We start from the raw sequence: 15,590 nt of genomic DNA on the forward strand, positions 1-15,590 counted from the left end.
TCCAGGATCGCGCCCTGGGCCAAAGGCAGGCGCCAAACCGCTGCGCCACCCAGGGATCCCTGCAGTGTTCTTTATAAAGAAGTAGACACAGGAATGCCTGGGTGGCTGAGTCGGTTAAACGTCTGCCTTCAGCTCAGGTCATGGTCCTGGAGTCCTGGGATCGAGCCCCACGTTGGGCTTCCCACTCTGTGGGGTTTGCTTCTTCCCCTCTCTCTGTCCTTCCCTCTGCTCAGGTGTGCACTCGCTGTCTCTAATACATAAATCTTTCCCCCAAAAAATTTTTTTTAAAGATTATTTATTTATTTATTCATGAGAGAGAGAGAGAGAGAGAGAGAGAGAGGCAGAGACACAGGCAGAGGGAGAAGCAGGCTCCATGTAGGGAGTCTGATGTGGGACTCAATCACAATCCTGGGACTTCTGGATCATGCCCTGAGTCAATGGCAGACACCCAACCACTGATCCACCAAGGCGTCCCCCCAAAAAATTAAAAAAAAATAAAGAAGTGAACCTATGCTCTCAAAGAACACACAATATGATTGAGAGGCTGACCATTCAGTATGGTGAAGAAAGGTAAGTTAACCAATAGCCCTAGGTATAATCAAGTAAGTGGTACAGACAATAAATGTTATAGAAAGAAAGTATAGTCCAGAGCCCAAAAGAAGAGGTTCATTTCAGATGAGCTTCTTGTTCTATGACATAAGAAAAGCTTATTGTTACTTAAGGTTGCTGGGAGGTACACACAAGGGACATAAAAACACATTTCATTCTATAGCATTAATAATATAGATTCTGCCTTCAAAATATGGTTGTAAATTGGTTTTTGTTTTGCCAATGTGAAAAATGTTAATAAAATTTTAAGCCCTTAATACTCATTAAAATTAATTGCAGCCCTTTAACACCTAGCTGGCTCACTTGGTACAGTGTGCAACTCTTGATCTCAGGGTTGTAAGTTTCAGCCCCACATCGGGTGTACAGATTACTTAAAAATAAAAATAAAATGTGGGATCCCTGGGTGGCGCAGCGGTTTGGCGCCTGCCTTTGGCCCAGGGCGCGATCCTGGAGACCCGGGATCGAATCCCACATCGGGCTCCCGGTGCATGGAGCCTGCTTCTCCCTCCGCCTGTGTCTCTGCCTCTCTCTCTCTCTCTGTGACTATCATAAATAAATAAAAAATTAAAAAAAAAAATAAAATAAAATGTTATAAAAAATTAATTTCAGCCCTTTAAAAGTATTTAGGATCACAGTGCACCTGAAGTGATAAGGACTATGAAAAAATCAAATATACAGAAAACATGAACCGAAGTCACAGATAGATCCCTGAGACAGGGAAACACATAGAACTATTTCATTAGGAAAGATAAATTTGGATATTATCAGATATTAGGTAAACATGTAATGTTATGAGGAAAGGTTTCCTGAAGGAAGGAAGCAAGCAAAGAAAACAGACCAATTAATCTTTCAACAGATAAGGTTTCTTGCCATGTGTGATTTTTATTGTGCTTCAAAAAAACCCAGAGAATCTTCAAATTCTTTCCATCTAAGGAGTTTGACCTTTACTTCATTTTCATGATTTTCCCAGGACTTTCTTAACAGTATAGTAATAGTAAGGAGTTAGTAATCTAACTAAATAGAGGCCTCTCAGAACATATTTATTTCCTTTCTTCTTCTGGACCCTAATCAAATAGAGCAGTTCAAATGATTGGATTACAAAGCCAAGTTACCCAATAAATTTATAGGTTGGGATTGTGGAAAAGCATAAACTTTTAGCATTTCTCTATTAGGAAAAGAAGGCCTTATAAATGGCTATTTTAAAAGGATATTTTCAAACTATTAAGGCTTTTCCAGGTTTCTACGAAATCCAGTATTATCTGGAGAGTAGGAGAGTGGGATTAAGCCTTCAACATGGGAAAAACCTTTTTTTTTAAAAGTCTGGCATAGCAAAAGTGGAAACCATGGAAAACAGAGGTTTATAACCTTGGTTAGTTTAGGAAGTCATTGTGGTTTGTTGGCAGACCGTGCATACATAGGAGTGGTAGTTCAATTAGAAACACGATTCCCTACTTCTCATCTCCAAAACATTTTCTGTGTGTTTATGGATTCGTTTCCTAGGTCTCAAGCAGCAAGTTAAAATGAGTTATTCAAATAGCTTAATCAAGACCCTTACATAGCAGAAAACCTGAGGAAGGAAAAACTGCTTATTCTAAATGTTAGTTTAGTGGATATTTTTAGTATCTTTCTTCCTCCATCTTTATCCTTTCTCTGGTTCAGAGTCTGTCTTTTCTTTATGGCTCTAAAGGAGTCTCAGTTTATGTTCCCAATCATAATTTAGAGTAAATAAAAAAGAACAGAAAGAAGGGGGAAAATGAAGGAAAACCTTTAAGGTTTTCTACCTTAACTACCATTAACTTTTACCATTAACTTTTTAAAAAGCAATTTCCATAGGGAGAAATATGCACCAAACAGTGGGCACATGTCACTGTGGCCTTATTTCACATAGCAGTTCCAATCTTTAAGAAAGGGGAGCTCAGGGAAGTCACATGACAACTTGCTCAAGGCCACAGAGAGTCTGAGATTCAGGTCAGTCAGGCACTGAGGCCCATTTGCTGTTCTTTGTGACTCTGCCAAGACTGCCTTCGAGTGCCCCATCTTCAATTTTTGAATTTTGTTTATGTCTGATTAATACCTGGCCAGTCGCTGCTCTAAGAAATGGTACCGTTCCTCTCTGAGGCTTCCTCCAAAGAGCTCTCCAACTCCAGGAACCAGAAGATCAACAGCAGCAACCTAAAAAGGAAAAAAGTCATGAACAATTTCACATTTTACATTTTCAGGGGATTCCAACAATTGTCAGCATCTCAAGGAAGTGGAACTTTTAACATTTTAACAAGTGGCTATTTAACTGCTTACCAGAATCTTGTTTATGTTATCTGTTTCAAAATCAAATATTTTGTATTATTTTTAGAATACATGATACACAAATTACAGATGGACAGTTTCCTCTCTTGCACCATATATGCAGTATATTTAACAGAAATATGTTTTTTTTTAAGATTTTATTTATTTATTCATGAAAGACACAGAGAGAGAGGCAGAGACATAGGCAGAGGGAGAAGCAGGCTCCCTGTGTGGAGCCTGATGCAGGACTCGATCCCAGGACCCCGGGATCACAACCTGAGCCCAGGGCAAACATTCAACCACTGAGACACCCAGGTGCCCCCAGAAATGTGTTTTCTTTACAAATGTGGTATGTTAATTATAAAAAATGTGGCAAGTATTAAAAATTATGAGATATTAAAAGTCATCTATCACCATGCAGAAGCAATTGCATTTTGGCATATTTTCTTTCTGATTTTTTTTCTTCCATGTTTATGGAGTACAGTAGATCAAATTACACATAAAAATTTACCATTCTAGGGATCCCTGGGTGGTGCAGCGGTTTGGCGCCTGCCTTTGGCCCAGGGCACGATCCTGGAGACCCGGGATCGAGTCCCACATCGGGCTCCTGGTGCATGGAGCCTGCTTCTCCCTCTGCTTGTGTCTCTGCCTCTCTCTTTCTCTCTCTCTCTGTTACTATCATAAATAAATAAATAATTTAAAAAAAAAAGAATTTAAAAATTTACCATTCTAATGTTTTATTTAGTATTATAATTTTTTTCCGATGTTAGTATACTTTGCATACTTAATTAAAAAAAATAAAAATCTCTCTACCCAACATGGGACTAGAACTTAAAACCCTGAGATCAAGAGTCACATATGCCACTGACTGAGCCAGCCAGGCGGCCCAATACTGAATGTTTTAATACCTGCATAGTTTATTGTTTAAAAGTAACAGTTTTTATCTAACTGCTTTTCTCTTGTTGAGCATTTTAGTGTGTGTCTTTTGTTTGTTTTCTTGTAAATAATTTGGCAATGAAGATTTTTCTTTAACTTATAGTATTTTGGTAGGACATGTAAAATATGTCCTGATTATTGGGGCACCTAGGTGACTCAGTTGACTGTCCCATTCTTGATCTCAGCTCAGGTCTTGATCTCAGGGTAATGGGTCCAAGCTCCACAATGGGCTCCACACTGGGCATGGAGCCTACTTTAAAAAAAAAAAAAGAAAATGTTCTGATTATTAATCAAAAAAGTAAAAACTGAAACAATGAGATAGCATTTTGGAGTTATCAAAATATAAAAGTAAGAAAACAACATAAACAACATGGATTAGAAGTTGCATAAGCCAGAATTCTCTTATATCTGATAGAACCTTTCTGGTCAGTAACTTGGGGAAAGATCATCAAAACCCTTAAAAATGCCACATGCTTTGACCCAGCCTTGGCAATTCTACCAACCAGGAACTGCCAGAGATGCAAAAAACAAAACAAAACAAAAAAACCAACAACCCCCAAACCAAAAAAGATTACCACACAGGGTCTTTATTGCAGCATTACCTAAAATAACAAAAATTCAAGTCGTGTCAATAGGAGACAACTGTTAAACATGGATAAAAAATCTTAGACATGAATTAAAAAAGATTGGCATCTACATGAGATGTTAATTATGCTGCCACTATGATGTCTTCTGTTCTCTGTCTGGTATTTTCTTACTTTCTACAATGAAGATGTGTTTTACACTTTTATACTAAGAAAACAACAAAAAACTTTCAATAAAGGAAAATAGTAGCTTTATATTTTAATTTCTATTTTTTCAGTTACTAGTAATATTTAACTTTTATGTTTATTTGCTATCTGTATTATTCTGTGACTTGGTGATTCTTTTTTGTGGGGCAGGTAGCAAGCATTATTAAGAAGGCACAAAACTGAGGTGCTTGGGTAGATCGGCTGGTTGAGTGTCCAACTTGGTTCTACCCAGGTCATGATCTGGGGGTCATGAGATGGAGGCCCTCTGCCCAGGATCTGTGTGGGCAATCTGTTTGGGATTCTGTCCCCTTCCTCTCTTTCTTCCCTTCTCCCTGCTTGTGCTCTAAAAATAAAATCTTTTAAAAAAAATTAAAAAAGAAGATAAAACTAAGAAATATATATTACAACAAATGAAAAATCAGAAATTCATAAAATATATTTTAATCTTCAATTAAAAAAATTTTAAAGTAAGCTCTATACCCAATGTGGGACTCAAACTCACAACCCCAAGATCAAGGGTTGCACGTTCTAGGGTGTTTGAGTGGCTCAATTTGTTAAGCAACTGACTCCAGATTTCGGCTCAGGTCATGACCTCATGGATTGTGAGACCAAGCCCCACCTCCAGCTCTCCCATTGGCCAGGGTCTGCTGGAGAGTCTCTCCCTCTGTCCCTCTCCCCAGTCGAGGGCATGCCAGTATGGGCATGCTCTCACTCTCTAAAATAAATAAATCTTAAAATAAATAAATAAATAAAAGGGATCCCTGGGTGGCGCAGCGGTTTGGCGCCTGCCTTTGGCCCAGGGCGCGATCCTGGAGACCTGGGATCAAATCCCACGTCGGGCTCCCGGTGCATGGAGCCTGCTTCTCCCTCTGCCTGTGTCTCTGCCTCTCTCTCTCTGTGACTGTCAAAAATGAATAAAAAAATAAAATAAATTTCCTCTTTAAAAAAAAGAAAAAAAAGAGTTGCATGTTCTACTGACTGAGGCCAGCCAGGGGCCCCTCACATTTAATTAAATGTCACATTACATTATAAACTCTTTTCTTAAACACTGCCTTACTTATAGCCTTATTTTACTATAAAGCCATTGCCCTGTTTTGATTTCAGAACTTTTGACTGAGGTACCTCTTATAAATAATTGAAATTAATAAAACTGTAATAATTCAAGAGTGCACCCCAAATACTGTATGCCTCATCTTCATTATATCACTAAAAAAGAAAACATCAGATATGATTTGGTGTGAATTACAGCGAGAGAAAACAGAAATTCATTAATAGCTTCTACTTTTACTAAATTTCCTACCACTTGCTCAGCTGGTGAGAAGTAAATGTACAAACAGATTTTGTCACACTAACACTGCTTGTTGACCACATCTTAGTAATTCTTCTGTGAACTTGGGGAAACTATAATGAACAAGCAGATAATTTGGAATGTGGATTTGGTGACTCAGATATGATGAGAGGGAATGAAACACACAGCTTTGGACAGGTGGACAAGACAGCCTTGAGAGGAAATTCTCACAGGCTACACAATTAATAGAGTTGGACTCTGACCAGGACCCTGCAGTTACCCTTCCTATTCTCAGAGAAAGAAGTTTCAAGGGAGAGGTGTTTTTTTTTTTTTTTTTAATATTGTATTCACTTATTTGAAAGAGAAAGAGAGAATATGAGCAGAAGGGAGGGGCAATGGGAAAGGGAGAAATAAATAAATAAATAGACTCCTCGCTGAGCAAGGAGTCCAACAAGAGCTTTGATCCCAGGACCCAGAGATAATGACCTGAGCCAAAGGCAGATCCTTAATTGACTGAGCTCCTGAATGACTGGCATCTTTATTTCTTAGTATCTTGCTTTTAGATATGGCTAACATATATTAGAAGTTGAGAGACACCTGATCAAAAATCTGTTCTTAACCTTAATCCAGAGTTTTAAATTTAGAATTACAGGCCATCTGGATTAGAAAAGAATAGACACCAAGTGGCTCTCTGAGCTTTGCCTGAAAACATTTAACGACTGAAAATCACTATCCCTGAAGCATAGCATTCCATCTTTGTGTAGTTCTATTAAGAAGGGACAGGTATATCCAAAATCTATCATTTCTAAGCTTTGGAAGTTGAGGCAATTCCAAGCCACAAAGGTGAGCAGTAATTGCCTCTGCTACTGTAAGTATAGGCAAAGTTTATAAAAGTTCACTGCCTCAAAAACAGATGTTGGAGAATCAGCTATCATGGAAGAACAGGAAACAGGTAATCCCCAGCTGGGGCCACAAGGGAATGTGTTGTTTTGCTGTCTGTATAAGTTCATAAGAATCCAATAAGAGACACATTTCTTGCTTGGTTTGCTGCTAATACAACTAAAACAAGCACAAAGCCCTTTGGAGATCTTAGCATTTTCTGTAGGTCTCAATTATGTTAATTTTGAACTTAGGTTTTTTTTTAATGCTATTTTTAGAGGACCATGAAAGATGCATATTTATCTTTGATTACAAACCTTCTTTATTTTAATATGTGAGCTCCCTGGGAATTCAATGTACAACCATACTGGTTTTAGACCTATTTAGTTTTTATTTATCTGGAATATTTGCAACTGCACAGTAACAGTTGTGGGACTGATAGCTTCTGAATCTTTTCAGTAACCTTCAAAATCTTTTTTTTTTTTTTTTTTTATTTGAGAGAGAAAGAGAGAGAGAGCAGGAGAGGGAGAGATAATCTTAAGCTGGCTCTATGCCCAGCATGGAGTCCAATTTGGGGCTCCATCTTACAACTCTGAGATCATGACCTGCGCTGAAATCAAGAGTCAGATGCTCAACCGACTGAGCCATCTGAGTCACCTTTAAAACCTTATGCTATAGTACGATATCTACATTTTTTCTTCTGGATTTCTTTCAAACCTGTTTTCCTAATAACCAAGACATTAAGATGGTTAAGCCCAGTTATTTCTACATTAATTATCATAAAATTAATTGTGGTAATTGCTGTATTAGTCAGGATAGGTTACATTATCCTAATAACCCAGTTATAAACAATCCCAGAAGCTTATAACAGGCTTCTCAATCTCAGCATTAGTGACATTTTTGGCCAGATAATTTTGTTGTGAGGGTCTGTCCTGTGCTCGTGGGATATTTAGCAGTATACCTGGCCTCTACCACCAGATGCCAGTTTCAATGCCCTAGTTGTGACAACCAAAAATGTCATCAGATACTGCTAAATGTCTCCAGCATAGGAGTGGAGGTGAGGAGGCAGGATGGGGAGGCAGAGGACACAAAGTAGTACATGACTGACAACTTCTGCTTTACCACAATGAATTGGCTTTTTAAAACTTATGCTACATGTCCATCCTGGCTTGAGGCTGATAAAAAAAGCCGCTTTGTGAGGTACTGCTGATTTGGCAGACAGAAAAAAAAGAACACAGACAAGTATGTACTAAAAACATTTGTCCAGGAGTAATGGATATAGGTCACACTTGCTAACTATTCTTTGGCCAATACAAGTCACATGTGAGTCACTAAACGGATGTTGATGCGGCAGGAAAATATAATCTCCTCTGAGAGAGTAGTGGCCACTATTTATGTAGAGTACAACAGTTTACTATGTAGCCTCCCCTCTCCCGAACTGACATGGAATCTTTCACTTCCACTCTCCCAACCAAATCCTCATTGTTAATTAGAGAATTAAGGTCAGAATAGTTCTCCTATTTCTTCCTCTGTACTCTGGGAGAGGGGGTTAGAAAAGGAAAAGAAGTAAAGAACTTACCAAAATAGAAAAGAACCGAACAAAATAGCTATTTTAGTTGAATAAAAATTTTAGAAGACATCCAGATAAAGTCCCATATATCACTCTTAATTTTGTGACAAGCAGAAGGAATACACACATCATCTATGTCCTTTCTTTGTCTGGATGGCCTGAAAACTCACACTTTCAGGTGCACGAATTCATGTATCTTTTCTTGACAAAGAGTAAAGTTGCTTCTCCTTTTGAGAGAGATTGATCCTTTGAGTAAGACATTCCTTCACGGTGCCTCATAAATGTTCTATGACCAAAGCAATATTGTTTCTTTTTTATCAAGGACAGATTTATCTCGTTTGAAGAAAGGCCCATGAAGGCTTTGTTTTCCCTTCTTTCTCCATGTCATCTTCTTCTCTTCTCTTGTTCTTTAGGTTGCATCTCTTTTCCACTCTATCAGTTATACTTCCTGCTTTCCTTTTACTACAATATCCTCTAATCTCTCTACGGATTCTGCACACTTTCTGAGCAGCTATAATATAGCAAACTATTCCTCAACTATAAATGAAGACATTTACATTTGATAAACAGAGAGCTGCACTTCCTCTGATATGACACAGAAAACACCCCACTCCCTGAAGATTACTGACACAGCTCCTTCAAATTTCCATACCTTTTAAAGTGAGAGTTGAAATTTCCAACAGGATTCTTCTATGTTGTGTCTCCCCCTGATAACTGCTGAGCTAATTACTACAGAAACTATTACTCTTTCTGGGGCTCAAGCAGAGGTAGAGAGTACATACAGACATAAGAGAGTACAAACCATGAAACAAAGGTGCACAAAATGTGAAACATGGACAGAATCACACAAATCTAAGAACTAATGAGACAAACATGGCTGTGTGTTTGCCCAGTGACAGGTGGTGAGAAGTTAAGAGTGCAAAGAGGCTGGAAACAGGCAAGTGGCCTAGATAGAACATGAGCTCATCATTACAATTTGCCCTTATGGGTTGGCAGATCTGTGGTTTATGGGAGTCTGAGGCTCGCTTAAAGAGCTAGGGCTGAGCAATCCTGCCCTTCATTCGGGAAAGTTAAAATTCACAGGCTGGATTATAAAATGTCCCCTTAACTCCCAAGTTTGATCAAATTTAAGCACTTCTGTAGCTACAATCTCCTGTATGTTCCTACGCATCTTTGGAAGACTTGAAAGAAGTGGAAAGATTTTAGTTCTGCTGTCCTTTCACTCTTCTACACAGATAACAATGAAGGCTACAAGTAATTGTACTACACCCTTAGTCTTAAGTAAAATTCATTCCACTTTGGGCATATCTTCTAGGCCAGAATGCACATCTTCCTCTACTGTGTGTGTGTGTTTTTTTTTTTTTTAATTTTTATTTATTATTTATGATAGTCACACAGAGAGAGAGAGAGAGAGGCAGAGACACAGGCAGAGGGAGAAGCAGGCTTCATGCACCGGGAGCCCGACGTGGGATTCGATCCCGGGTTTCCAGGATCGTGCCCTGGGCCAAAGGCAGGCGCCAAACCGCTGCGCCACCCAGGGATCCCATACTGTGTGTGTTTTTATTTTGTTTAAATCACATAGCTGCGGTGGCATGCTGTCTAGAAATAGTCTGTGTTGGTATTCAAGCTCAAAAAGCCCTGGTCTTTCTTTACTTATGACACTCATTTTTGACTCTTACTCTTTGATTCCACTCAATGTACTGAAAATAAAATGCAAACCTTGAATTGAAAAACAAACAGATTGGAAAGGAACAAGGCCTTTAATACATTACCTTAAAAAAAAAAAAAACCTTTTCTATGCTAACTTCAGAGAGGAAAAAGTTGAATGTCTCTTCTTCCACCTTCTCTTCCTACCTCAGTATTTTTAAGTATTAATGAAAAACACAAACTGAACACCTCCCTATTCAGTTTCTGACAGGCTGCTACCAACAATGGAGCAACATTACGTATTATTATCAAGAGAAGAAGAATGTTCCACAAACCACAGGAAACATGTTTGTGGTTTCAATCTCTCTGAGCTTTTGCTCTTACTGCTGACAGACAATATTTTGCCCCTAAAAACAATGAGGCACAGGTAGGAAAGAGAACCTTCCGGACATGAGAGTGTAAAGATTCAAATGGGCTGCAGATAGCAATGGCTAAAAATGAACTTTGGCTAGTAAATGGTTAGTCTGAGAACACTGTAGATGAACTGACATGCATACTTTCAACTATAACATAAATTCCTAGGATAGTCATTAGTCCTAGTTGTAGGAAAAATTACCATTCCCTTCATTACTATTTTCTGTTAGTTTGATGCAGGCTGGTTACTTAGTACCAGACAGGGAAATTCATTAGATATCCCTTGGTTGGGTATTATTCCTTCCAAGTTGACTTCATAGTGATACTTTACTGAATGCCCACTAATGCTTAAATTCTTATGATTTGCTAAGTAATACTGATATAATTTTTTAAAAATTACGATATTATCTGGTGATGTTGGCAGTCACTTTTTCCTAATCACAATGGATAGGATGAATGAATATTCTTCTTTGCAAAGCCATTTCCCTAGCTGAATACTTGGCACCTGCTTTTGAGGGAGTTACTAAGGGACCTAGACTCAGGAGCATATAGTATTTTGAATGTTTGCTTAGATTCACTTTATTTAGGCCCATGATCTGTCATCTTCAAATTATCAAATATGTTTGCTAATTTATAAGTTATTCTTATATATCCAAGTGGGGAAAAACTTAGGCGGAAAAACTTGAAATCAGAGAATCTTAAAGCTTTTTAGTACTATGGAAGTCATCCAATCCAACTCTCTGATTTTACAGAAAGAGAAACTGAGGCTTAGTGATTGGACTTGATTAGGTCATATATATAGCTAACTAGTAAGAAAGATGGATTTCAAACCTGGCACTATTAACTCCTTAGTCCAGTATGCTTTTCATTACAATATACTGCATACCTTCAATTTTTTTTTTTTTGGAGGGGGTGGGGGAGGGCAGAAAGAAGAAAAAGGTATAGTAGCTCTAAAAATGTGCCATTTTAGTACTTATGACCTCCAGCCCAATGGTACAAGTGTAGGTTAAAAATTTCTCTACCCTTCTCTTGATCCCTAGGGAAGGCATTTATGAAACGTATTTGTCTTAATTCTTTAGATTGCATTGCACCCATTGCAGAAACTCTTGCAACCCTACTCACAACCTGTTATTATAGTCCTTCTGAAAGAAATAGTTATTTGGCCCAAAGCCTGTTCATTCCCCATTGAAAAAAATAAGTAGAAGCAGGCACTCTATACAAGTGGGTTGAAAAGAAATCTAGGTGTTAATGAATCAATGTTATAACCTACGTCTAATATATGCAGTTTAAATAAATGATATTTTAATAATTTATCTCTGAGAAGCTATATATTATAGTACTGTATAAAATATATGAATACATTAAAGTACCATTATAATGCTTTCAGTTTTCAAGCTGTGAGACCACATTACTTGAGACTTGTCATAAAGAAGGCCTCCTTGTACTTCTAAAGATAAAAAATGTTTGTGACTGCAGTCTATGAAGGAATTGCCTTTTAAAGAATCTTGTGTAACAGTATGTTTGATGCTGTAAAACACAAACATATTTTAACATTACTGTGCTTTATCATAATAAAGACTTCATCACAATTTAGAAAGAAAGAGGGCTTTATACTTATCAACTACCTATCACCCCAAACACTGTGCTATATATATTTTTTATATACTATCTAATTTAATCTTCACAACTCTGAGATAAGATTATAAACTTATTTTTAGAGACTGGGAAAGTAAGACAAAGACATTAGCTGGCTAAGATCACATGGTCTCTAACACACAGACCTGGGACTTGAACCCAAGAGTGTCTGATTCTAAAGCTACTGGACTTTCCTTTATACTATGTTACTATCACTCAAAAAAAATTGGAGTAAAAGCTGTTCTTTAACATCCCAGAAATTTCCTTAGCAAATCAAGTCACTCACTCACTACTTGTCCATTGTGTGTCTACAACTATGTAGAGTTGGATTCATCCATCTGTCCAATCCCCTACCTATTGCCAAATAGATATTAGGTGCCTCCTATATTCCAGGCACTATGCTAGACATTATGGATACAACAAGTGAAAAGGAAAGTCCTCAAGTCCTGTGGCAAAGAGGAGAGTCATTAATTAAATAGTCATAAAAATAAATGTAAAACTACAACTGTGTTAAGGAGTATAATGAATTACGAGTCAGTAGTTCTGGGTCTGAAATTTAACATGGTAATATTTTAGTGTCTAACAGGGGTCTCTGACTCAATCTAGAGGGTCATGGAAGGTTTCTCCAGGGAAATGATGGCTGAATAGAGATTTGGAGAAATAGTAAAATTACTTAGGTAAAGAAGAGTGTCCTAGATTGAAGGAACACAATGTCTAAAGATACGATGGTGAGAGAAAGCAGTGAATGTCTGAAGACAGGTAAGGGTGACATGATATGAATGGAGCAGAGACAGCAAAGAGAAGCAGCACAGTGCATCAGGTAAGAGAGACACAGGCAGACAGATGTCACTGGGGCCTAGAGGCCAGATCAAGGATTCTGACTTGGATACTAAAGCAATGGGAGGCCACTGAATGCTTTTTTTTAACTTAATTTTTCACTTTAATTAAAAAAAAAACACGTTTATTTATTTGAGAGAGAGAGGGAGAAAGTAAGCATGCAAGCTCACACAAGTGCGGGGGATGGGGGGCAGCAGAGGCAGAAGGAGAAGCAGGCTCTCGACTGAGCTCAAAGCCTGATGCAGGGCTCGATCCCAAGGCCCTAGGATGATGACCTGAGTCAAAGGCAAATGCTTAACCAACTGAACCACCCAGGCACTCCGCCATGGAATGGTTTTAAAAGGAGAGATAACATGAACAGATTTACATTTTCTAAAAGCTTATGCTGAAGTGGGGAGAAGTGACTCAGAGGAGGAAAGAGCAGATACAGCAGGACCAGTCAGGAAGCTATTGAAGTAATCCAGGCAAGAGATGATGGTATCTTAATCTAAAAAGGTAAAAGTGGAAATGAAGATAAAGTAGCTAGATTTGATATTTATATAAACATATAAAAATGCCAACTTAGTCACAACTTGGATATAGGGAGTAAGGAAGATTTCAAAGATGAGTCTAGGATATGGTTTGCACAATTAGATGGACAGGGAACGTTGAAAGAAGATCAAATTTGGTAAGAAGAGGGGAGAAGAGCAGAAATCACGGATGGGTTCAGTTTTAGATTATTCTAAGATGCCTTTGAGATATATAAATGGCAGTAAGAGCTCTGAGCAAAAGTAAGGATTAGAGATGTGACTGTCGAGTCTGAAAATAAATAGTAAGCTGTGAGTCCAGATGACATCACTTTGAGGAGAGAAAAGATATGTGATGGAACCCTGAGGAATCCCAACATCTACTGGATTAGTAGAAGAGGATGAACTTGTCTAGAAGACTAAGAAGGAATAATCTCTGAGAACAGAGAAGAATACCATGTCACAGGAGCCAGGAGACAGTTTTTAGAACAAGAAAGTCATTAATTGTGCTGAGTAACGTTGAGAAGTTAAAAAAAAAAAAGTCTGCTGGATTTAATAACATGACAATTATTACTCATCCTACAAAGAGGTGCTTCAGTGGTACGACAGGGGTGGAAGTCATATTAGAGGGAATGAGGAATGCGCAGTAGAAGCCATTGTGGCTAAAAAAAGTCATTCCCATCCTGAAGAAGTTAAGAGTTTCTTTTATTTGAGAAAGCAACACCTATATAGCACAAAAAATAGACCCAATGCTACCAGTTTTACTAATTCTTTAAATGCTGTAGAAATCCAGAAAGGAAGAATCAAGGTGACTAGGTAACCCAGGAAAGTCTACAGAGAGGCAAAGTTTTTAATTAAAAAAAATTAAAATTAATTAAACTAAAAATTAATTTTCAAACTCTTGTAGTTGACAATGTTTTTATTAATTTCAGGTGTACAACACAGTGACTCAACAATTCTATACACCACTTGAAGCTCACCACAGTAAGTGTAGTCACCATTTGTCACCATACAACATTATAAGAGAAAGACGGAGAGCTTTAAGGGGTGTATTTAAGAAGTACAAAACCGAATGACTGAAAAGTGCTGAATGCTGGGAAATTATATGCAAAGACTACATGGTGTGTGTGTGTGTATGTGTGGTGAGGGGGAGGTGGAAGTGGTATAAGGTAAAGTGATCAAAAAAAAGCCAAGAGATATGGATGCAGTCCTGTTTTGTGATGTAGGTTCAACACTGAATTATTAAAGACTGGATAATCTATGCCCTAGTTTCTCCTGTTTTTTTGCTGCCAACCTATGGGTCAATTCCTTTCTTATAATCAATTATACCAGAGGGTTGGTAGGAAAAAAAGGAAATAAGAATCATAAATCAACCGTGCTGCTCATTGGTTCTGGATAACACTGTGTAAAAAGTTGGGATGTGTTAAATCAATGTAGCTTTGTATTTATGGCTTTGAAGCAGAAGAATACAGATTTCAGAACCAGAGGGAGTAAGGTCTCTCACTAACTGTCATTCACTACCTATGTGAGCTTGGGAAGTGCAACCAGTGTCCTTAAACCCTAGCTTCCCATCTGTAAAATGGGAGAAACAGTAAGTTTCTTGGCAAGATTTTTCCAGGACTTAGAGATGAAATGATAGTGCTTGCTTTATAGGAATCTACTAACTGATGGCTAATACCATTTTAGTAATACTATAATATACAGAGAAAACAGGAAATATATTCAAAGAGGTACCTTGTATACCTAAGATGGAGATATTTTATTTACTGGTAGGCCCTGATCTACATTTTTCCACTGATGTTTATCTAGAGACAACTGAAAAACATCAGAAAGCAAAGTTTTGTTTTTGGACCCTTTGTGAGATAAATATAATATATTTGTCTCACAGATTTTTACATTAATGATGTTAAGGATATAACTATTCAATTAATATTTAAAGAGTCAAATATATTATTTTATATTACCGCTAATTTTGTCAAAGTGAAAGAAGAGACAAAAGAAGAAAAAAGGAAAAAATAAACTAGAAGAATTAAAAAAGCAACCAAAGTGTGAAAAAAGGACAGAGCATAAGGGAGGCAAAAGAGAACAGAGAGAGAGAGAGACCGAAAGACAGAGACAAGATAGACAAGAAGAAATAGTCAGAAGAGAAGGGACAGGAGAATCTGCCCAGACCTCTCAGATTCCTCTATCCCCTC

The 15,590-nt window shown here is 37.8% G+C and overlaps 1 protein-coding gene across 8 annotated transcripts in view; it reads right to left on the minus strand.

Moving 5' to 3' along the window:
- Positions 1 to 15,590, minus strand: part of NARS2 (asparaginyl-tRNA synthetase 2, mitochondrial) — a 130,531-nt gene that overhangs the window by 14,446 nt on the left and 100,495 nt on the right. For all 8 annotated transcript variants that reach the window (XM_072726009.1, XM_072726011.1, XM_072726008.1 and 5 more), the window contains one exon: positions 2,684 to 2,781. In XM_072726009.1, the coding sequence (XP_072582110.1) occupies positions 2,684 to 2,781 (98 nt within the window). The remainder of the gene's footprint in view (positions 1 to 2,683; positions 2,782 to 15,590) is intronic.

The sequence above is a fragment of the Vulpes vulpes genome, chromosome 11, assembly GCF_048418805.1.
Source record: "Vulpes vulpes isolate BD-2025 chromosome 11, VulVul3, whole genome shotgun sequence".
Classification (NCBI taxonomy): domain Eukaryota; kingdom Metazoa; phylum Chordata; class Mammalia; order Carnivora; family Canidae; genus Vulpes; species Vulpes vulpes.